Source organism: Cervus canadensis, chromosome 11, assembly GCF_019320065.1.
Source record: "Cervus canadensis isolate Bull #8, Minnesota chromosome 11, ASM1932006v1, whole genome shotgun sequence".
Taxonomy (NCBI): domain Eukaryota; kingdom Metazoa; phylum Chordata; class Mammalia; order Artiodactyla; family Cervidae; genus Cervus; species Cervus canadensis.
The window spans coordinates 31,844,677-31,868,674 of NC_057396.1; the positions used below are offsets into that span (position 1 = coordinate 31,844,677).

The 23,998-nt window shown below is 52.0% G+C and overlaps 1 protein-coding gene across 2 annotated transcripts in view; it reads left to right on the forward strand.

The window, feature by feature from the left end:
* Positions 1-23,998, forward strand: part of USH1C (USH1 protein network component harmonin) — a 48,407-nt gene that overhangs the window by 3,466 nt on the left and 20,943 nt on the right. The window contains exons 2-15 of one of the 2 annotated variants that reach the window (XM_043482499.1): positions 7,569-7,636; positions 8,434-8,577; positions 8,720-8,858; positions 13,041-13,149; positions 13,277-13,301; positions 13,495-13,552; positions 13,849-13,943; positions 15,343-15,427; positions 16,373-16,432; positions 16,597-16,653; positions 16,952-17,094; positions 18,137-18,202; positions 18,627-18,751; positions 21,780-21,853. In XM_043482499.1, coding sequence (XP_043338434.1) covers positions 7,569-7,636; positions 8,434-8,577; positions 8,720-8,858; positions 13,041-13,149; positions 13,277-13,301; positions 13,495-13,552; positions 13,849-13,943; positions 15,343-15,427; positions 16,373-16,432; positions 16,597-16,653; positions 16,952-17,094; positions 18,137-18,202; positions 18,627-18,751; positions 21,780-21,853 — 1,248 coding nt within the window. Of the gene's footprint in view, positions 1-7,568; positions 7,637-8,433; positions 8,578-8,719; positions 8,859-13,040; positions 13,150-13,276; positions 13,302-13,494; positions 13,553-13,848; positions 13,944-15,342; positions 15,428-16,372; positions 16,433-16,596; positions 16,654-16,951; positions 17,095-18,136; positions 18,203-18,626; positions 18,752-21,779; positions 21,854-22,957; positions 23,008-23,998 lie in introns of both variants that reach the window. The other variant, XM_043482500.1, reaches the window with a different exon arrangement.

Genomic DNA, 23,998 nt, shown 5'->3' on the forward strand with positions numbered 1-23,998 from the left:
TGGTAGAGAAGAGACTGAGAGGGCAAAGGGGAGAAGGGGGACCCTCCCTAGGAGGCTCCCGCAATGGACTAGATGGAGTGCCAGACCCAGGATACATGTTCAGTGTAGATCTGACAGGCTTTGCTGATGGGATGGTTGCAGGTGTGGAGAGAAAGGTATCAGGGTGAGACTGTGTTGGGAGGAGGAGGAGGAGGTTGGTGGAGACAGAGCTGGAGGTGGTGGAAACCAAGAGGTCCATTTTGAATGTTTTATGTTTGAAATACCTTTTAGATCTCTAAGTACAAAGGCGACTGAGAGGATCAGTAGATGTAGGAGTGTGAAAATCAGGGAAAACTTCTGTGCTGGGGATCAGCCTCAGTGAATCCTTATGGTATAAATGGTATTTAAACCCCAGAGACTGGTGAAGTCACTTAGGGAGACGGTGCTGATGGAGAGAAGGCTCAGGACAGAGCCTGGGGCACCCCAACCTGTAGAGGAGATGAGGAGGAGAAGGAACTTTAAGCAAGGCAAGAGAACCAGCAGAAGCAGGGTGTGATCTGCTGTGCCCAGCACTGGGTCAAATGTTACCAGCTAGTAAGCATGACACAAGTCTCTTGAAAAATAAAAGATAATAAAACATGAGTCAGATAAACCCAGTGCTCTCTGGGATGCCCACAGTAGTCATGTCTGGATGTGACAGTTAGATTATAAAGAAAGCTGGGCACTGAAGAATTGATGCTTTTGAACTGTGGTGTTGGAGAAGGCTCTTGAGAGTTCCTTGGACTGCAAGGAGATCCAACCAGTCCATCCTAAAGGAAGTCAGTCTTGAATATAAATTGGAAGGACTGATGCTGAAGCTGAAACTCCAATACTTTGGCCACCTGATGGGAAGAACTGACTCATTGGAAAAGGCCCTGATGCTGGGAAAGACTGAAGGCAGGAGGAGAAGGGGACAACAGAGGACAAGTTGGTTGGATGGCATCACCAACTCGATGGACATGAGTTTGAGTAAACTCCGGGAGTTGGTGATGGACAGGCAAGCCTGGCGTGCTGCAGTCCATGGGGTCACAAAGAGTCGGACACGACTGAACGACTGAACTGAACTGAACTGAACTCTGGGATGCACACTGTGCAGGCCTGGGTGGAAGTGGAACTAGATCCCAGCATCCCAACAACACTTATGGAGGTCCACTCTCTGCCAACTGCTGAGAGCACGGAACTTGTATTCACTTATTCTTACTTAGTTTAACTAATGAACACTTAGAACCTGCTACTTTTCAAGTGCTGTTCAAAGTAACAACTATTCACTCAATGAAGAATTTTTTAAAAAGCCGTTTTTATCTCTCATGAAAGGATGGAATCCTATGAGATACTTTTATCCCCGTTTTACAGAAGAGGAAGCTGAAAGCCGGGTGACGTGCAGACCCACATGGGGAGGGGGGTGTGGCCTCACTGCCCGCCTTCCTTCCATTAGGCCTGTGTTGGGACCACACACGGATTAGTGAGGAGACAGGCAGGTGAAGAAAGGAAGTCCAACACAGCTTGGTGAGTCCCAGGGCAGGGGTGGGGACAACGTGTCATCCTGTGCAGAGAGGATGACAGGGCAGGCTTTGTGGGGGAGCTTGAGGAAAGGCTTGACCAAGGGGAGCTGGCATTTGAGGAGACTTGGGCTTCCTTGGTGGCTCAGATGGTAAAGAATCTGCCTGCCATGCAGGAGACCCAGGTTCGATCCCTGGGTCAGGAAGATCCCCTGAAGGAGGGAAATGGCTCCCCAATCCAGTATTCTTGCCTGGACAATTTCACGGACAGAGGGACACGGTGGGCTACAGTCCATGGGGTCGCAAAGAGTCAGACACGACTGAGCGACTTCTTCACAGAGAAGAAACACTGCTGGTACCACCAGTGCTTATAGCTAAGATCCCACACCAGCCAGGGCTTCAGCAGGAAGCAGGTGGCTCACTCACATGGGAGACTGAAGAGTTTTATGAAGGGACTGCTTACAGGAAAGGGCGGGGATGGCTGACCTGCCAAGGCGCGGTGACACAGCCTGGGACAAGCAGCAGCTGGAGGCCAGGGGCTCTCCAAGGGGCAAGGGAAGGGGGTTCCAGATCAAGGGAGAAAGTGGCTGCAGAGAGACGCCCAGTCAGACGCTGCAGCCTCAGGTGGGGGCACCTGCTTCATGGTGGTCTGGCACAGAGTGAGCTGGGGAATCAGAGCTCCACTCCCTTTCTCCCCAGGCCGTCTTACCGCCCTCCTTGGCTGAACCCAGAAGGAAGTAGGGGGCAGGGAGCCCAGACAAAGCTTCTTGGGGCACTCCTCTAGGTGGAGGAGGCTCAGTTGTGGGTCTGGAGGCAAAAAGGAAGCAATGTAGCACACGTTTTAGAGCCCTTGAAGTTTCGGAGCCATGGCACTGTCTTAAGCACTTTACAGATATTCACTCACTTAATCCCCACCACAGCCCTAGGAGGGCAAATGTCACCCAGTGGAACAACATGCATTATTTAATCTGCTTCTTGCTCTCTTTCTCCGTCTTTGGCTGAGTGAATACATGAATTTTCATGAGTGGAAGGTTGTGTGCTTCCCCTGTGAGGTCAATCTGAAAGGGCAGTCCATATGGAGGAAGGCAGGGAAGTGAGGTTGAAGAGACCCGAGGCCAACCCAGAGTCTACTTCCAGTGCCCTAGACAGGGGCTTGCACCTTGTGAGGAGGGAGATGTCCCTTACTATGCAGGCCGATAGCACTGAGCCAGCTGAGCATCGGCCAGAGAAGGCCCATGCTGGACAGAGGGGACCAGACACAAGATGAGTGGGCACAGTGAGTGGGCATAGGGTAATGATATGCTAAAGAGACCCCCACACAGTTACTTGTACATGGTGGTCTCCTTAGGGCTTCTGGGTCCATCATCAAGAGGGATCCAAGAAAGGGAAAGGCTTTTTATATCCAGTTAGAGAAAGAAGACATGGCGTCTTGCACACAGTAGGTGCTCAATTAATGTGTATTAGACAAATGCAAATAAGGAAGTTCTACCTGATGAGTGGATACCATGCGGTAGTTTGGAAAAAAGCAAGGGTTTTGGAGCCAGCAGTCATCTCATCTTTACTACTTCTGAGCCTCGATTTCCTCATCTGTCAAATGGGGATAATATCCATCCGCCTCAGAGGGTTGTTAAAGACAATACAAGTAAAGTACTTCAGACATCGTGGCCTGTCTGTAAGCAGAGTCTGGCCCAAATGAGGGAGCCAGTCAAGGGCCTCAGGCTGGGAGGCTGGTAAGGAGGCTCTGGGCTGGGCATGGTCAGGAAAGACTCTAGAAGAGGGGCTTGGACTCCCCTTAAATGAAAACAGAGGTCAGTGGGAAGAGCAAGGGCAGGCCATCTTGCGTGGGTCTGAGACTGGAACTGAGCTAAGAGGAGACAGATTCAGGAGGCTGTGTACTGAGGAGTGATGGGAAGGTGACTGCAGACTGGCGGAGAGGATAGAAGGAAGACTGTAGACTAAGGCCGCTGGAGTTCATTCATCATTCAGCAGACACCACTGAGCACGGTGAATGTTTGCATGGCATGTGCTTTAAGACCTACTGTGTACCAGGTGTGTTACAGGTAGCTGAGCACAAGCTTTTGGGAGAATGGCACACAGCCATTCTGACACACATCCCATTCAGGGATGGGATCCCCGAAGCTGCCCCTTGGGCTGCTGTGGGGGACACCCTCCTGGGGAGTTTGCTTGAACCTAGATTCCAAGAAGAAGAGATATCATACAAGTTTTTTAAATACTTAAAAGCAAAATTTGAATTACGGTGGTGATGTTTCTGCACATTCAGGCTTCCAGAGAAAGTTTCATCCTTCTCAGCTGTTGTTCTTGGTGTGTGTGTTTTCACTCAGATGTGGTCAGAGAACAAAGTAGTGCTGTTATCCCTGAGTCTTTTTGGAGACATTCCTGTGTGGGGAATGGTCAGGGTCATGAGACTCCCACCATTTTGATTTATCCTTTACATTGGTGTTTACAGGACATTCTACATAAGCCAGATATGACTTCCCAGATATTATGGTAAATGGATAATTTTTTAAATGGACAAGTTGAATTGCTGGGGATAGATGGGACAATTCTGAATGAGGTCGAGGAGGTTCCAGTGTGTTAGGGGAAGGTCTGTTTGGCTGCAGCCTGAGTCACACTTGGGAGGTGATAGAGACGAGCCTGGAGGGATAGGTAGGGGCAGAATTGTAGGATGTGGTTTCTGGGTGGGGACCTCTGGATGCAGGGGTCAGCATTGGAGAGATGCCCAGAAGGACCAGGAGCCTGGGACCCCCAGGAATAGGCTCTTTCCTTGAAGAGTGTCTCCAGGTGATCTGTGCTTGGGATGCAGAAAAGCAGAACCTTAGACTCTAATATTGGAAATTGCCTTTGTCTTCCATTTCTACTTTCCACCCAGCGCCTAAACGCTGTCTGCGGAGGACTGTGCCTCACTTCTTACATTTAATGATGCAGCAGGAGGCGTTTCTACTAGGAGGGGTTGCAGAGAGCTTCAGTCATAAGGCCTCAGTCAAGAAGAGATTTCCCTCTCCTCTATTTTGTCTTATGTCACCACCCATGGCTGGAATTGAGCTAGAAGCCCTTTGGTCAGGCTCCTCACTGCAATCAGAGCAGATGGGCTTTTTACGCTTTCATAGAAAGCAGAACATCTGCAGTTCCAGGAGTCATCCAAAAGAAGTTTTTTCTTGCTTGTTATAGACCAAACCCAAAGGGATTTCTTAAGAGTGCAAAGGAGAGAGATGGGGATTCAAGATAAGGGGGTCCTGCTTGAGAGCAAAAGTTTTGAAATTTTGGCCTAAAGAGGCCCTGACGTTTTTTCAGTCCTGACTCACACAGGCAGTGGTATAGCGGGGAGAGCATAGGCTTTGGAATCAGATAGCATTTGTGCATGCTCCATCACTTCAGTGACTCAGATTCTTTGCGACCCCATGGACCATAGCCCGCCAGGTTTCTCTGTCCATGGGATTCTCCAGACAAGAATACTGGAGTGGGTTGCCATGCCCTCCTCCAGGGGATCTTTCTGACTCAGGGATTGAACCCATGTCTCCTGTGTCTCCTGCCTTGCAGATTCTTGACCGCTGAGCCACTGGGGAAGCCCCAGAATCAGACAGACTGAGGTTCAGATGTTAGTGCTGCCTCTGATTAGCTGTGGGACCTTGTGTGACATGTTGTAATCTTTCTGGTCTTCAGTTTCCTTGTCTGCAAAATTGGCCTCGTAGGGCTGGTGAGATAAACAAGTGGAGTAAAGCCCAGAGAAGCTCCTGGTGCCATCCCATGATGCAAATGTTATTTCCCTTCCCCTTCTGCTCCCATCTGACTGTGCATGGACCAGGAGGCAGGGGGATGGACAAACTCCTCTGATACTTCTTTACTGACCACATTCTATGCATTAGGCTCGAGAGACTTAGAAAAAACAGACTTCATCTTTCTCTTGTGGGGTTTTCTGTCTGGTGAAGGAAACAAACCAGTTCACCAAAAAGCAGCCTTTAATGAGCTACAAATTGTGACTGTTGTAATGAAGGAATTGAAGCATCTTTGGGGTGATGGAGTGGGTTCTGTTTAGGCTGGTGAGCAGGAAGACCTCCCTGGGGCAGAGGCCAGCCATGCAGGGAAGGAGGAAAACCATCCAGGCAGAGGGAGCAGCATATGTGATGGCCCTGAGGCTAGAGCGAGTGTAGCCTGTGGGAAACACTAAACGGAGGCTTGTGTAGCTAGGAAGAGTGGCAGGAGCTAAAGTTTGGCCTTGATAAGGTAAGGAATTTGGCTGCGCCAGGTCTTAGTTGCGGCATGCAGGATCTAGTTCCCTAATGAGGGCTTGAACCAGGGCCCCCTGCACCAGGAACCTGGAATCTTAACCATCAGACCACCAGGGAAGTTCTTGAATTTTGTTTTAAGTAAAATGAGAAGCTATTAAGCACGCAAGTGATATGATCCAATTTATTTAAATATTTCTGAGCCTGATACTAGAGAAATTCAGAATTTTTCTCTGCTCAGACTCCTGCACCACAGCCACATGTGGGCAGTCCAGGTCTGTCTCGGTGTGGCTCCCCACCCCCTCACGCAAACCCAGGCAGAGTGTGGAGAGAGTCCAGGCTGGGTCCTCACAGATGTGGGCTTTTCACGGTGCCCACTTCTGTGGTGTGTGGAAAAGCCAAGGCTACCACCTGAGATTCAGTGCTGCCCACTCTAGCACATGCTCCTGTCCCCCATCTTCTACTGGCCGGGAGCCCCTGGCCTGGAGGAGAGGGACACTGAAGCAGGAGGAAGCAGGAATGCCCTCCTTGGAGCGGGTAGGATCAATTTCTGAAGCTGCTGAAGCCCAAATGTGAGTCAGTACAGGGCAAGCCTCCTAGCTTATTCTCATCTCTAATCAAATGTTCAGCTTGATTCTAAGAGGGAAGAAGGTACTGCTAGGTGAAGACCAGAAGTCTGCATTCTGTCATCCATCTGCTCAGGCCAGAAATCCTAAGGGCTGGGGCCTGTGTGTCCTCTCTGGGTTGGGACAGACAGATTTCCCCCCCAACTTCCCAGAATCCTTAAGATGCCCACAGAAAAGGCAAAGATGCTCCGACTTTCCTCCGAGGACCAATCAGGTGGGAGCTTGCAGCTTCCAGCAGCATCTTCTCTCTTATGTGGGCTGAAGCCCTGGACCATGCTGCTGGGCCTGGAGCCTGGAGGAGGGAGGGATCCAAGGACCCCTCAAGCTCCCACCCTGACCTCTCACTCGGTCCCGGGCTGAAGAGAGAGCTTAGGACATAGTGCGAGAGATACACAGTGAGCTGTCTCAGGGAGTGGAATCAGGGCTCCTGGCCCACCAGCTCCCCTGGGACTGAGGTGCTAACGAAACAGCTCTTGACCCTGACCCTGGACTCCCAGCCATTGACGTCAGGGAAGCTGAAAAAATGTAACCTGATTCTCCCCCTCGGGTGGCAGGGGAGGCACACAGGAACGTGGGGAGGGGAAAGAGTGACCAGAAGTCAGGGCCGACCCAGCTTAGGCCAGGACTGGACGAGGGAGAATTCAGTGCTAGGGTGCTCCGGCAGGGGTGGCAGTGGGGGGCGGGCGGGATGTGCTATCTGAGTGAGTGGCCTAAGTCCTTTCTGAAAGCAGTCATCCGGCACTACAGCAACCATCAGGTAAGAGTGGGCTTCTTCCAGACGGGGGAGCTGACACTGGCGTTGCCGCCTGGACACAGGTGACATAGCCATGGACGTGATCGGCAGTACGGCTGCCGTGGGGGTGCATCACCGTCACGAGGGGTTCACATTATGATGCGCATACGCATCCCTGTGTGCATCACCGCCCTGGGGACGAGACTCAGCCTGACCACATCCGGATGCGAGGCAGAGGGACTCCTGTGGCCACGTCAGGGTGGTCTGCACTCTGATGTGTTGGAGGCAGGTGCCAGCTTGGCCTCTGGCTTCCCGCCTCTTCTCACAACCCTGAAGAGATGCAGAGGAGGGCCATCCCCCGGCTGCCACCGTCAGTGACCTCCCTGTCCCGAGATCTGCTGTGGAGGTGCTGGGCCTGGAGCTATAATTCTGCCTTGGGGCTTTCCAGGTGGATTTTCTGATTGAAAATGATGCAGAAAAGGACTATCTCTACGATGTGCTGCGGATGTACCACCAGTAAGTGTGCAGGGTCCAGGTTCCGCGGACCAGCCTGGGTACCTCTATCTTCAGGAAGCCCTGGGATGGGTCGTTCTGAGACAGGACCACTTCCCGCTTGAATCCTGGGGGCGGGGGCGGGGGGGGCGGGGCGGCTCAGGGAGGCCGATGCTCGGTGTTCCTGGGACTCAGGTAGACATGCCATTCACTTGTGTCAGCAAATATTTCCACAGCCCAGGCAGGTCCATGGAGACAGGTCATGAAGACCCTGAGCCTGCCAAGGAGGATGGACTGCATCCTCTGGGCGGTGGCGAACCGTCAAAGGGTTCTGAGAAGGGAGCTTGAGAAGAAGCGAGTCAGCTGGTAGCCAAAAAAGTGCCGGCCCTAGACACTGAGGGTCTGAACGGTGTGAGGTGGAGGCTCCTGCGATATACTGTGAGGGCAGGATTTACAGAGCTCAGCTGCAGCTCGGAGGCGAGAAGCAGGGGTATGAGAAGGCTGGCCACCACCTCACAGAGGTTTCCTGTCTGGAAGGACCCTGGGCTTTGGAACCAGGCAGAGACGAGTGAGGATCCTGCCTCGATTTCATCTGCCTGATGGCTTAGCAACCCCTACCTGGACGGTTTCCTTGGGATACTTAGATGGGAGAACAAACTTTTCTGAGGCACCTGGCCCAGGGTTAGGGGCTCTAAGCTTTTATCCACCCAAGGTCTGGGCCCAGGGGTGGGGACCCAACCCAGGACTGCTTCCTCTGGGAATCCTTGGGTCTCAGAGGTCATGGCTATGGATGAGGCTCCAGGGCCCCTGTGTCTCTGCAGGACCATGGACGTGGCCGTGCTTGTGGGGGACCTGAAGTTGGTCATCAACGAGCCCAGCCGTCTTCCCCTGTTTGATGCCATCAGGCCTCTGATTCCTCTGAAACACCAGGTGGAGTACGACCAGCTGACCCCCCGGCGCTCCAGGTGTGGAACGGAGGGAGCTGCAGGCTGGAGGTGGGGGTGGGAGAGGTTACCCTGGGATGGACAGGGTCGCTCATGAGTGGATGGGGCAGTGCTGGCCATCGGACCAGAGCTGGAGTGTCACTGGCCCCTCCTCCCATGGCAGGAAGCTGAAGGAGGTACGTCTGGACCGGCTGCACCCCGAAGGCCTCGGCCTCAGCGTGCGTGGTGGCCTCGAGTTTGGCTGTGGACTCTTCATCTCCCACCTCATCAAAGGTGGCCAGGCCGACAGCGTCGGGCTCCAGGTGAGTGAGCAGGGCCCAAGAGTCGTGGGCACCAGGCCCTCAGGCTTCCTGTCTCCCCACACTAGGCTGTGTGGTGTAACATGGTCACCTCACCCTTCTGAGCCTTTGGGAGAGGAAAAGGCCGCTGTATCCTGACAGATTGTCCTCAGGCCCGTAGAAGTCTGGCTGCAGGCACTTGTCTGTTTTCAAATTTTAGTTTTTATTGAAGTATAGTTGATTTACAATGTTGTGCTAGTTTCAGGTGTATGCAAAGTGAATCAGTTATACATATAGATTTATCCACTCTTTTTTAGATTCTTTGCCCATATAGACCATTACAGAGTATTGAGTAGTATTCCCTGTGCCATGTAGTAAGTCCTTATTATCCACTTTGTATCTAATAGTGTGCTGCCTGTTTTCTTGAGGAGAGCTGAGAACCTGGCTGCCCTCACCTGCTCTGCACCCACCTCCCTTATGTCTGAAGGAAGAGCATAGTTATGCCTTGACACCTGAACTTCTGGATACATAGCCTTCTCCCTGGACGGGAAAAGGAAATCCTGGGATAGTGCAGTGCTTCAAGCATAGGCTCTGGAGCCAGAATATCCTGGCTTTGCTATTCATTAGCTGGATGCCTTTGGTGAAATTACTGCCTCAGTTTCCTCATCTGTAATATGGGATGACGAACAACCTACCTCATCAGGTTGTTCTGAAAGAATAAATGAATTCACATTACAAAGTACTTGTATCAGTACCTGGCACATAAATGCTATGCATTTGTTTATACAAAACAGCATGTATTTTATGCTCCTTGAATATGTATGACTTCAATTTGTATTTGTGTGTGGGAACACACACACACACACCAATGAAAGGCTGTTACTTGGAGGAGGAACCGGAGTGGATAGGGAATAAAGTGAGAGTGAGATTTTAAGGCTACATCTTTAAGATTGTTTGGCTTTTGAATCATATGAATGTACTATTTTTTTCTAAATGGGCTTTTTATTGAAGTTTAGTTGACTTACAGTGCTGTGCTAATTACTGCTTACAGCAAAGCGACTCAGTTATAAACGTTATACCTTCTTTTTCATCTTCTTTTCCATTACGGCGTATCACTGGATGTTGAATATAGTTCCCTGTGCTATACAGCAGGATCTTGTTTATCCATTCTTTATACACCAGGAAATGCCATGTGCTTGTTAAACAGGCAGAGAGGGAGATTTAATAAGCACCTGTAATGTGCCAGATAACATGCTGACAGCTAGTTCTTTTTATATGCTTCGGCTGGATCATCCCCATTTTACAGAGTTGATAGAAGATCAGGGACTTGACTAGAGTCACACAGCCATTAAGTGGCAGAGCCAGGATTGAACCAGGGTCTCCTGATTGCCAAGCCCAGGGATCTCTCTTCAGCACCCTAGGGTCCCTCCCTTGGGGTCTCCACACCTCAGTGTCGGAGCAGAGATGGGAAGACCTTCAGGTCTCGCTCCTGCCAGAGCCCAGAGCTGTGTTTTTGTATGTCCAGCTAAAAGAGGCCCTCCCACGCCCTCCCCTGAGCTTCCAGCATGTTTGTTATCAACATCCCAATATGGGCTGCCAAGCCAGGGGCTTCAGGGGGCCCGAAGGCTGGTATAAGACACCGAGGAGTGGGAGGTGGAAACTGGGTGCTGACAGACATCGCTTTGTTCTAAATCCCTGTCTCACGGCTCGCTGGGAGCGTCTGAAATTTCAGCCCCTTCATTATCCCTCTCCTGTGCCGCACATTTTCCAGCCCAGAAACGCAGCCAGAGAAAAAACATAATGAGCTCCTCTCTTGGCGTCAGCTGAGCCCTTTCTTTTCTCCCAGGGTGAGCTCTCCTCCTAGGACAAGCCATTTCTCAACGGCGCTTCTGTGCCTGGGGGCGTCGGGGCATTTAGAGTTTTACCTCCCTGCCTGTTTCTCAGGCTTATGAATTATCGACCCTTTCCCAGGTTGATGGATTCATCTCTCCTTTGAGCTGGTCTCCCTCAGATCGTCATTTCACCGTGGCCCTCGCACAAAGGGCCTTTTGCAGGGCTCCATTCAGGGGCAGGAAGGAGAGGAAAGCTGATCCTGCAAGTTGAGCTGGGGAATCATCCCACTGGGGTCCCACAGGTTCCCTTTAGGAACAAGACAGGGAACTTCACTCAGAGGAGCTTGGGGAAAAAGGTCTGCATCCACTCACCTGTCTGGGGTTCATGTTTCTGGAGAGATCCCATGCCTCAGGGTGGCTGGGGAAAGATTCCAAAAGGCAGGGGAGGGGCATGTTCAGACAAGCCTGGCCGAACCAGAGGCCCTGATGATTTGACTTGTGAGTCTGGACTCCAAATGGGGTCCTGGACCCTGCCCTGGAACTCCATCACCGCCCTAGTCTCCCTACTGGAGGTATTTTAGGTTTTTATCCGCGTGTATCCTGTCTGAACCTGCGTCCTCTGCCCTGCACAGCTGGCTGTATGGTCCAGGGCTGGAGAATAATTCTGTGCGCCTTGGCTGTCCCAGCTGGAAAATGGACGGGGTAATCCTTGCCTTCCCTGTGGTCCTCGAGGGCTCTGTCAGGTGGCAAGGATCCAGAGAGGACAGGACGCAGGGAGCTGCAGCCAAGCTTGGCCAGATGCCCTTCTTTCCTGCTCCCAGACAACCAAGAGACAGCAATTGCTGTCTGTCAGGGAGACCTGGCTTCAAATCTCAGCAACACTCTTCACTAGCTGGATGACCTTGAGCAAGTCTCCTCACCTCTCTGAGCCTCAGTCCCCTCACCTTATGAGCAGAAATGCAGGTTGTTGTGAAGAATGGATGTAGGGAGGTCATCCAGCTGTTCTTCCGTGAGACATCCCCAGAAACACAGCGAGTTCTTTAGCAAGCCCCTCCCCTGCCCCAGGTCACCTTTTTGAGCTGCTTGTCACTCATCCCAGGCCCCTGAGAAGACTGGGGTCTGTGTCCAGGTTGGAAGGGAAGTGTTTGGGTGACTCTGGGGCAGGGATGTTGTAGAGGGTAGGAGTTGGCCTACAGGACCCCTGAGAGGCTGTATGCCTGCCCAGTCCTTGTCCCCCCCATGTACTGACAAGCCTCCGAAAGGTCAGGAAATGTGGTGTGAGTTAAGCCTCCAGCTGACCTGTGCTGGTCTCAGACTGGGGAGGGCCTCCACCAACCAGTCCCAGTTCTGCAGCTCATGACCATGACCCTGCACAAACCATCACCTCCGGTTTCAACTGATGTCCTGGCATCCTTCCAGCCTGTGGTTGTTAAATGAGGAACTTCAGGACTGACCCCCAGAGCCAAGGTGCTCGGGAGAGCCCACAGCCGTGTCCAGCAGGGAACTGACTGATGTCATCAGGGATCCGTATCCAGGGCTGGCCCCGCAGGTCCCTGAGCCCCTATCTCTCCCAGTTAATGAGACTAAAGTCCTGAGAAGAGGGGTCTGAGCAGAGAACTTAGAGCTGAGGCCCAACTAATGGTAACAGCAACTATTTATTGGTTATTTACAGTGTGCTAGGCGCTAGCTTGTGTTATATGCTCACTTAATTCTCATGGCATCCACAGTATTTCCCCATTTTACAGATGAGGGAAACTGAGGTTCAAAAAGCTCAGGAGACTTGCCTAAGGTCACACAGCTAACAAAAATAAAAGCAGGGGGTTGAACCCAGGACATCTGATGCTAGAGCCTTGTGTTCATTGCTTTCTTCCAGAAGAGGAATTCAGAGGTCAGGGCCAGGGCAGAGTTAAAATGTTCATTGAGTTTCCAGCGAATGGAACAGAAGAGATCGTGTGTGTCAGTGATGTGAGCTTGAGTCAGGAGTCATGGAAGTTCCTATCCTGACTCAGTTGTGGTGTTGCGGTGCAAGCCTGCTCCTCAGGGTTGGGGGGACAAAGGCCAGGGAAGAACCGCTTGAATCTGGATGAAAGGTTGCCCTTTGCGTGGATTCTAAAACCTGATGGTGCCCCCTGGGTGGAAGTGACACAGAGTGTGGACACCGAGTTCTGACTTTTACCCCCAGTTCTGCTTCCTGCTCTCTGTGCTGCTCACCTCCATCTTGGTTCCCCCATCTGTGAAATGGGCAGAAAGCCTGCTGGGAAGTGCCGCCTGCCCTGGGTATCCTCCAGCTGATGGAGGGTGTGTGGCTGGTGACAAGGCACTGGCCGTGCGCTGCCCAGCGGCCTGATGTGTGTTCTCTCTGCCTGCGGCCAAGGTAGGGGATGAGATCGTCCGGATCAATGGGTATTCCATCTCCTCCTGCACCCATGAGGAGGTCATCAACCTCATCCGCACCAAGAAGACTGTGTCCATCAAAGTGAGACGTGAGTGAGGCCAGGACAAGGGGCTGCTGATGGTAGGGTGGGGTCTGGCAGCTGGTGATACCCAGCTGTGATGGGAGGAAGGAAGGGGAAAGAAGCTATCGTAATCCACCTCCCCTTTCTCCCACAGATATCGGCTTGATCCCTGTGAAGAGGTGAGCAGGACCCTCCTCCGCAGGCAGACTCTCTCCCATGCACTCAGGGTCCTGGGGTCAGCCTGGAGTCTGGTCAGCTCTGCCCCTGGGCCAGTGACAGTGGAGGCTTCAGAGAGGGCAGACTTGGATTCCGGGTCTGGTGCCTTAACCCTCTCTCCCTAATGACCCCTCTTCTACATTCCCATCCCATCAGCTCTCCCGAAGAGCCCCTCAAATGGCAGTACGTGGACCAGTTTGTGTCAGAATCTGGGGTAAGGTCAGCACCGTGGGGGGTGGGTCTGGATGGGGTGGTCTTCCAGGAGGAGCAGCCCGCCTGAAGGAGGGCTTGCTCTAGGGAGGTGCTCTCAGGGGGCTTCACACAGGCTGCCAGCGCATCCAGGATGGCCCTGTGGGCGGTGGCCCAGCCGGTGCAGACACACCCCCCCAGGGCCAGAAGGGCAGTCAGGCTCGCGTGGGAGCAGCAGTGCTCACCCTGGAGGCCTTATGAGCACGGGAGGCCACTTGCACAATGTGGACACCTGGTGACCTCAGCCTCTCCCTCCCCCAGGGCGGGCGGAGCAGCCTGGGCTCCCCCGGCAGCCAGGAAAACAAGGAGAAGAAGGTCTTCATCAGCCTGGTGGGCTCCCGGGGCCTTGGCTGCAGGTGGGTGGCAGGCGCACCCTGGGGCTCGCTCATGGCCAGCCGGCCTCTCACACCGCTCCCCTGCTGCTGCTGAGATTTTTGCCCACTAGTAATGACACTTGTTAGTGCTTCTGAGTTTCACAACAGTCCTGTAGGGCCAGAGGGACAGCTCTATCAGGCTCATTTTACAGAGGAGAAAACTGAGGCCATGTTCCTTTGGTGGGCCCTCAAGTCACGCAAAAGGAGCCTGTTCAGTTGGCCACCTCTGACACAGTTCTCTTGTCACTTATTACTTTGTGACTTCCGTAAGAGGCAGCCAGGGAATTGCCAACAGGCAGAGGGGCTCATGGGACAGCCTTGTTAAGCACACAAGTGCAGCGGTTAGAGGTCTAGGTTCCGGGCCCTGCTCTGACGCCTGTGAGCTCGAGAACCCTGGACTAATTACTTCAGCACTGCAAGCCTCAGCTTTCTCTGTCAATCGGGGGTCATGGTCCCCACCTCACAAGGTTGTTGTGAGAAAGAACGAGATGACAGAGTGAAGCACCAAGCTTAGTGCCTGCCAGGTAGGAAGCATTCTGTAAATATTAGCTATTATTATTTAAGGTATTCTTTTTTCTTTTTTTTGGCCTTGCCACACTGCTTATGGGATCCTAGTTCCCTGACCCTGGGCCCTTGGTAGTGAAAGTGAAGAGTCCTAACCACTGGACTTCCAGGGAATTCCCTAAGTGATTCTTCTTATTTCCTTTCTGTCACATTTATTTAACACTTTTCTGCCAAGCATAAGTGATAAAAAAGAAAGTCCCTCCTTTCTAAGAAATTATAGCTTAATATAGAAGCCAACCACATAAATAGTTAGTACTGAGGGACTCTCATGCAAGCATGGAAAATATTGTCTACTCTGTGCTGTCTCTAATCAATTAGTGGTGGCTGCCACCCTGAAGTACTATTTTGAAAATAACTTTAAGGCCGCATCTAGGCTCAGGTAGAGGAATGTTTGATTAGTGATGTCTGCCACAGACCTGGGAGGGGAGGATAACAGCGCAAACGCCTTCCTTGCTGTAGGTGTTTTAGGAGCATTGGGAAGGGAGCAACAAGCTTAGTCTTGAGAGAGAATAAGGGGTTTGGTTAAAACCATGAGGAGAAGATAGCATTTGAGTCTTAAAGAATGCATTGGAAAATGCTAGAAAAAAAGAAGAAACAGCATCTGCATGTTGGATGAGAGGTTGGGTGTGGGGAGTTAGAAGTAGCTTCCTGTAGTTATTGCCCCAGGACTGGTAGACAGAAGTTGAGGAGGTAGATGGCAGAGGACTTGGGTACTGAGGGCACAGGGGACCTGGACACACAAGCAGATGGGGCAGGACATTGAATGAGCAAGCACTTTGGAGCAGAGGCTCACCTACACCTCCCATCTCTCCCACAGCATTTCCAGCGGCCCCATCCAGAAACCTGGCATCTTCATCAGCCATGTGAAGCCTGGCTCCCTGTCTGCTGAGGTGGGGTTGGAGGTGAGTGACCCTGGGCCTGCTCCAGGGGGGCCCCCCAGGGATGTGGGGTTGGACTGTGATCTCATAGGGATGGAGCACGTGCTTTCCCACACAGCCCTTTCTCGACACTCACTGGCTGATGATTCCTGTTAATCCCTCGAAGGGAAGGCTTCACAGGGGGGGTGACATTCGACCCTTTCTACAGCCCTTCTCCAGCTCTAGGATCCTTTGGTCCTGAGCTTGGGAATGTAGTAACAATAATCTGAATTGACATTCATTGAGTGATTACTGGATTGGACATTGTTCTAAGCCCTTTAAAATGTATGAGAACTCTGAGAACTAGGTACTATCATTAGCCTCATTTTGCAAATGAGGAAACCAAGACCCAGAGAAAGTATGTGACTTTCCCAAGATCAAGTACTTGGTAAGGCAGGGCTGGGATTCAACCCTCGGTGGTCTGATGCTAAAACAAGAACTTTTAACCTCTTCTTTAGACAAATTACTTCCTTTTTCTGTGCTTCAGAAAAAGGATCCTGTAAAATGGGAGTAATAGTTTTCCTTCTAGGGTCATTGTGTAGATTAAATGAACTAACACATATACTTCAAACTGTGTCTGATACATAGGGAGGGATCAATTAATACTAGCTATTATACTAATTATTATTGATTCCACACAGAATCTACTGTATGAGAATCTTAAAGGCTCCTATGCCTACAAACTGAGATTTTTTAAGCAAATGCATAAATTCAACCAAAGGAATGAACCTTTATTGGTGTAATATTTGAAAGAGATAGAGAATGGAGGGGCTCTGGGAGGACCCCGTTGGAACGCTGCTCATTGGAAAGAGTTGAGGCGCCGCTACTTGAAGATCCAGTGTCTGATACTGGCCTCCAGGGGGAGCCCTTCCAACAGAAAAAGTGTCCAGATAATACAAGTACACTGATGCCTCTCTGTTTCTCCCCCAGACAGGGGACCAGATTGTTGAAGTCAATGGCATCGACTTCTCCAACCTGGACCACAAGGAGGTGAGATGTGGGGTTTTCACCTGCCGGCCATGATGAGCCGCTCTGCCCTCCTCTTTCCACCCTCCTCTCCCTTGCCGCAGTGTTTGAACCCTTCTGTGCTCCCCAGAGGCCTCGATTGCTCTGGTCTGTCAGGCCTCTGCTGACTGTCTGTCTGTCCCCTGTAGGCCGTGAACGTGCTGAAGAGTAGCCGCAGCCTGACCATCTCCATCGTAGCTGGAGCTGTAAGTCCAGAACAAGCTAGCGGGGGCCCCACGACCCCTACCTGCAGCCCAGCTCCTCAGACCCCTGGTCTCCGACACACTCTCCTGGCCCGGGGGTCTCTGTCCCTGAAGCTCTGATAGCTGATGGGAAGACCCCTGCCCAGCCAGAAATTAAGGTCACAGAGAACAGCAGCCACATGCCTGACATGGAGGGCCATAGTGATGAGAAGACAACCCACATCTTGGCCCCCCAAAGCTCTGGCTCTGTACTTCTAGGCTCCCCGGGGACTGAGCAAAGGGCCTGTTTTCTCCCCACAAGGGCCGGGAGCTGTTTATGACAGACCGGGAGCGGCTAGCGGAGGTTCGGCAGCGCGAGCTGCAGCGGCAGGAGCTCCTGATGCAGAAGCGGCTGGCGATGGAATCCAACAAAATCCTCCAGGAGCAGCAGGAGATGGAGAGGCAGTGAGTGTGGTCAGCCAGGGTGCCCCCTCCCAGCCCTCCCAGGCCCTGTACCATCCCCCCTGCTTTGCTTCCTGTTGGCTGCGTCCTGAGCTGACTTTCCCCCTGAGGCCTGTCCTCAGACCAGATGGGTTCAGTGATGCTCAGCGCGCGTATCCCCTGCCTCCAGACCACTGGGCGTCACCCTCTTTAACAAGGAAACCCCCTGATTTCCAAGACTCAGGAATATGGAAAATGAGGATGCTACTAGCAGTAGCTAACATTTGTCAAGTACCAACCATGCAGCTGACTTTGCGTGAGGGCCTTGTTTATGTACCTGAACTGAATTCCCATAATAACTGAGAAAGATACATGGTTATTAACCCGTTTTACAGGTGAGCATACTGAGACTCAGAGAGGTTACACCACTCGTGTACCAAGTCAGATATGGCTAAGCTGTGGAATTCACACCCTGGCAGTTTGGCCACCCGATCTGTGGTGGTTAAGAACTGTCCCCCACCAACCCCAGAGTGGCTGGGATGATGATTGAGAATAAGTGGAGCTAGCAATTCATAACTCAAAAACCATTGTCAAAATTCCAGTCTACCTCCGTTCTACAAGCATAGTAAGAATTTGGGAAAGGAAGGTGGACAGGATCTTTCCATCTCTCCCATCACAGAATTAGCCTGGAGAACCACCCTGGCCTTGGTTAGCAGCCTAGGATTGCTTCTGGGGTCTGGGGCCCTCCTCTGAGAGGACCTCACTCAGTCACTTCCTCTTGGTGTTTAGAGGTGGCTGCATGGCAACGTGGCCTGCCCTGAATGGCCTTCAGTCCCCTGCAGAGGAGCATCTCTGCTCAGCAGTGCCAAGCAAAACCACACAGACTTTTTTGGGACCCAGACTTTTTTGGACCCACTTCCCCAGCATCTGCATTTGGTCCAGCCATCCTTGGAAAGGAGCCTGAAAGAAATATTTAAAGCTTTTTCTCAAATCAGAGATTAGCTACAAGGAAGAGTTAACTTCTCTTACATCGACTCTGGCATGCCAACTTGCTTTTGTGTTTCAGAAGGAAAAAGGAAATTGCCCAGAAGGCAGCAGAGGAGAATGAGAGATACCGGAAGGAGATGGAACAGTGAGTGCCTTGGCCCCACGTGTCTGCACGCACACGTCTGTGTGTGGACGTGAGTGTGCTCGCAGGAGTGTGGCCCCAGAGGCCACTTCCAGGCCCAGTTTACCTTCTCCCCTGGTGGAACATCCTTTGTAGCCATTCCATAATGTATGAAATAATATATGTAGCCATTCCAAATTCCATAATTTGTAGCCATTCCATAATCCTAGTAATGGGTCTTACTAGGTGGCAGTGACTGGAACATGGTTTTGTCACTGCCAGGGTGGCCTTCCCACTTGATTTAGAATACAAGTGCCAGGGACTCGGGTCCTTCACCACAACTGGAACCACACGGCTTCTCCCCAGGGTGGTTGGGGTCCCCCAGTAGGCAGAAGGCGGGCCTGTGAAGGTTGTGACTCCAGTCACAGGCGTGGGAATCTTATTTCAGGATCGTGGAGGAGGAAGAGAAGTTCAGGAAGCAATGGGAAGAAGACTGGGGCTCAAAGGAACAGCTGCGGTCACCTAAAACCATCACCGCCGAGGTGCACCCAATACCCCTTCGCAAGCCAAAGTGTATGTATCATGTGCTGACAGGAGAGGGCTTCTTCCAGGGGCCTGGGGGTGTCTCGACAAAGGTACAGGTCTCCCTACACCTACACCACCTGCCCAGGCCAATCAGCCATGGCTGTCTTCATGGAGGGGCAGCCATGTGCAGGGGCTGTCTGCCAGCGTGTTGGGATGGGTGGAGTCTGCCTGCCTTCCTTGTCCTGGGGCCTGCTGCCCGGCTCTGCCCCATGACCCAGACTCCGGCATGTGCCCTTGGACCTCTGAAGAGGGACTGGAGAGCAGTGGCAAAAGCGGGAACAGCTCAGGGATGATCATCTTCGTGTGTTGGGTGTCACGTCCTCTTTTTGCTGCGTTCTAAACTGGGGCTGTGGTAAAACAGTGGTAAGAAAAAGCAGAAGGGATTCATGTGAGAGAAGGACTCTGTGATCCAAGGCTGATGGGTAGCTGTGGGAGGAGCTTCCTGGGAGCACCCCTACCACCTGCACCCCTGTGCATGGACCACAGTCATGCCACTCCAAGGGCGGAGTTGGGGAGAGAACTGTGCGACCCTCCGAGGCACCATCCTGGGGCATCAGCAGCCTCTACCCTTCCCATCTTTCCTCATCTGTCTTATGATCCCACGTCCACTTTGAGTCCAGGCCCCCACCAACCGCTCGCCTGCCCACCTGCTCTCCAACTCAGCTCCCAGGATGTCATGTCCCTTCCAGGGGCAGAGGAAGGGGTTCAGCCTCAGTGCTTCTCCCGTGGGCTAGTGGTGGGGAGTCAGGAGCGATGCAGTGTGGGGGCCGTGGCGGTCACAGGTCCAGGATTCCTGGCTGGGCCTTCACTCTGACTTTCCAGCTGTTTTGATTTGTACCTGACATGGGGCAGAATCTATTCCAGCTGACTGTGCTCAGCTGACCTGGGATCCTCCAGATGTGGGGTTGAATCTGCATCCGAGAACCACGGTTCCCCCACTTCTGCTGTGCACCAGCCATATGGGATCTTGTGATGGGGTCCAGACAGCTGTGGCCCCAACTGTGGATCATACTTGATCCCTGGAGGGACGTCACCTTGCCAGCACAGGCCACTTGGGTCCACAAGAGGTGCAGGGCGTCTGGATAGTTCCATGCCGCCCTTCCTGGGGGCAGGGCAAACAGCCCCCAGCACATTCCTTACTGGCACCAGGGCGGTGTCATCTCGGGTCCTCTCCCAAGGACAAAGCACGCTGTCATCAGCCACCCCATGACATTTGGTGTTAGTTGAGCTAAATTCTCAGTGAATAATCAGTGTTTTAGACAGGGAGCTAATTTGCTCTTAGGAGTGAAATAGGAGCTTCCAAAGGAGAGGAATCAATTTTAATTGCTTCTTATGAAAGGAATCCTAGTCAATTTAGTACCTTCCTAGAAACTGGATCTGGGCTTGAGAGCAAACACACCCTTTAAGGGACTGTAGAAAATAAAAACCCTTTCTCTAGCTATTTATTCACTGCTTTTAACCCAAATCAATCTTCTCGAATGAAAGGAGCAGGAACTTTCCCTTTGCTCGAGATATAAGTGTTTTCTCAGGGGACCCCGGGAAGCACGTGACTGATGACCAGGGCCTGCCAGCTGAGCTGAGGTGGCTACACCTCCGTCCACCTCCGTTTGCATCGGCAGTTTAATTCTGCTTTGGAGATTGGTCAGGAAATACATTGAGGCCTCTGAGCCAGCCCGATTCCTGCCTCTTGCCCATTGCTGGGAGGTTGGGATGCTGTCTTCTTGAGCTGATGGAACTAGGCTGCAGCCTGCCCCTCCCTGACCACTCTTCAATTTGGGGGACCAGTCAGCTGACAGGTTATTTATCTGACTCAAGTATCTGCCTATGTGGACCCTGCATTTCTGAACAGACAGGAAAGAGCGAGGAACATCTCTTGCCTGGAAAATAAAGCAGTTCATCCTAATTATCCACCCTGATCTCCTCCCCACCCCCTGTCTCAGGGATCTGGCTGCCTACCCATGACTGACCCAGGAGAACCCCAACATTACATGGAGTCCTCCAAGCCAGAACATGCCATCACAGAGGCCCCAAAATAGCTTTCCTTAGCAAAAGCAACAGGGAGCAGAGGGGTATTTAAGGATCCCAGAGCTGGAAGAAGGTTTGAGAGATAAAGAAGTTTAAATAAGAGCTTTCTAGCCATCTCTCCCCATCAAGGACCCCATCTGGTAGCCCCTCCCCCACCCCACCCCCGTTAGACACCATGGTTTAGAAGCTGAGTTTTTTTCCTACCAAACTATTAAGTCATCCTTTTGTGTTCATTGTTTCATTAAGTAATCCCTCTTATTAGCAAGAAAGCAAGTGTTTCACTGTGGAGTAAATATAAACTGAGCCAAAAGCAAAGGAACTTATTAATACTTATAACCTTTTCCTTTGTTAATGGGCAAGTTCTTCTCATTGATATTTTGAAATATTAATAAACAGCTCATAACAGACTCAAATATTCCAGGGCCCCAGGGAGGCCAGAGTCTGGGTTAGAAACCACTGGAACGGATGGTTTGGTGTTCTCCACATTAGGTCAAAATCCATGTCTTCCTAACTACTTTTACTCCTTGATATCTCCTCACTTCCTTAAGATTCCAGCTTTCATCTGCTGCCCATCCACACAGTTCTGACATCCCCTGGGGACCCAGAGCTCCCAGGGTGATCAGAAGAAGCAGGGAGGATCTGTTCTACCATTGCAGGCCCTTGGTAAATACTCAGGTGTTCCCGTCATCAGCACCACCCCTCCTGTGTCAACCAAATACCTTGCACAATCGTTCTCATGCTGCCGTCAGATCAGATTAGCCCCATGTACAGATAGAGAAATGAGAGCTTCTAAGGCTGAAAGTGCTGCACGCACCATCCCACAGCAAGAAACCTTTGTTCTGGGTTCCTGAGCCCTGTTCCTGCCCCTGACCTCCCAGCTCTCCCATGGAATAAGCTGGTCACAGGCCCCCAGGCTCCCCCAATCACCTCTGGCCCCTTGGTCTTCCAAGTCCCTCTTGGTTCACCAGCTTCCTCCTCTTTTCCTGGGTAGATGATCTGGGTGTGGACCCCGAGTTTGACCCAGCAGATGACCTGGATGGAGGCACGGACAAGCGGGGAGAGCAGGTTTGCGGCCCCTGCTTCGCTCCCTGGCCTTGCTGCTCTGCTTGCCTTGCCTGCTTCTTCCTGCCAGCCCTGCATACTCTCAGCTCTGCGGGCCCAGTACGTGGTGGGGACTCCTGGAGTCTCGGAAGTTCCTCCAAGTCCCCGGCTTGGTCCAAGCACTGCCCACAAAACCTTGAGGAAAAGACTTGTGCCCGGGCTGAAATGTCAGCTGGAACTGCTCATTCAAACATTTAATACCCCACAGGCCCAGGTTCCTCCTCTGGTGCCCTGGCCTCTCCCCTCGGGCCCTCTAGACCTCCCCAACATCCAGCAACTAAGAGGGGAGTGCTGGCTCCAGCAAGGCGCTTTCTAGATCCTGTTCCAGAATTCAGGCTGGTCAAGTGGGTTGTTAAGCCATCACCACTGGCCAGGGAGCTTTAGCCTTGAGATATTAGCCCATCCTTCATGCTGCTGTTGGGGAAGGCAGGGGGCTGTGGATCTGGCCTGGGTGGGGATATGCTTTTCTGGGGACAATTCTTCTGCCCACTGCTGCCTGAGCATCCTTCCCAGGGCTGACCCCCTCCCCCCACCCCACAGGGTCTCCTCTTGCAATGTTAAAACCTGAGGACATGGACCACACTGTGAGGCAAGACAGTTTTGTCCTGTCTGACGGTTGTTCTAGGCAGAGACCCAGGCTCCCTTTTGTTTGGGGTTGTTTTTTGGATGAAGGGACCCGACGCCGGTTAGGAGAGGCCTCACTCAATGGGGCTTTGTGTTCGCAGACTGTGGCTATGATGGGGAAAAGCTCATCCTTCTACAAGGGGCTTTGTCTTGGACTTTCTGGCACTGACTTCTGAAGCCAGTGTCCGGGGGAGGCAGTTGACAGCGGCCCAGGGCCTGGGAATCGGGCCGTTTCTCGGGTTATCTTGGGCCCGCTTTACAACCTGGGTGAGGCCAGGTAAGCGGCGAGTCAGGCAGAGGGTGCGGTTCGGCTATTGGATTTGCCGGGGCTGCTTTCATCTCAAAGCTGCACGTTCTTTGGGAACCCAGCTCCTGGCTGCTGCCCGTGGATGCCCTGGTTAAGCTGATCGGCATCTCATCGCTTTGTTCTCTGTGTTCTTATAGCCTTTGGCTGGTTTTATCGTTACGATGGCAAATTCCCAACCATTCGGAAGGTAGGCCAGGACTGAGTGCTGCTGGCCGCTGAGTTTGCTGTGGGTTTTGACCTTTCCCCTTGTTTCTTTGCCTGTTGCCTCTCAACAGTGTGACCAGCTGTTTACTGGGGTGGCTAACCCCCTCTGTGCCTCTCTGATGGCTGATGTCACAGGATAGGGCGCTGTCACAGAGGCACCGTGGGGGAAGTATGCACAGGCGGAGACCTGCCCAGGTACCATCAGGCTCCGCTGGGTCAGCACCAGGCCCACTGGGCACTGGGCAGGGCAGAGCCATGGCAGGAATCTGCTTTGTTTCTCTGTCAAGTAGAACCAGAGGCTAAGAGCAGAAGCCAAGGTCAGACAGAGTAAAAAATCCAATTGGGTGCATGCAGGACAGGTTATGAGGCTGACTGCACCAGACACAGACTGGCTCCAGGGTGGGGATTTTTCTGCCTCAGGCTGGATTCAAAGTCTCACCAACCCTAGCTCTATCCTAGAAATTTCCCTGCATGTGCCCAGGATAATGCATTTTTCTGGCCTCTGGGGCCTTGAATTTTCTCTCTAAATCTTATTCCTGTATCTCCAGACCCCATAAAGCTCCCTTTTTTTTTTTTTTCCTAAATCACTTTGGCATTTGATTATGAAAATGCTGCTGTTAATATTTGTAGATTGGACATTCAGAATGACTTGGTATTTGGAAATCAGGCATCAACATAAATCTGGGTGAACTAATTTAGGTGTTATCATTCGACTGGCTCTTTCTGGCAGGATGTCAGTTCCCTAGAAACCAAAGCACTGGCAGCTGGGTGACCTTGATGATATGTAACATCTCCCTACCTGGAAAATGGGAATATCTGATGTGCTGGAAACAACCACCCCCTTCCTGTAACATGGTACTGTTAAGATAATAGATGTCTGTATTACCCTTGACAGGGGTAAATGTCTTTACCTAGGAGCACAGATAATGATCTGTATCTCATTGAATAAGCACAACAGAGCAACTCAGGGGATC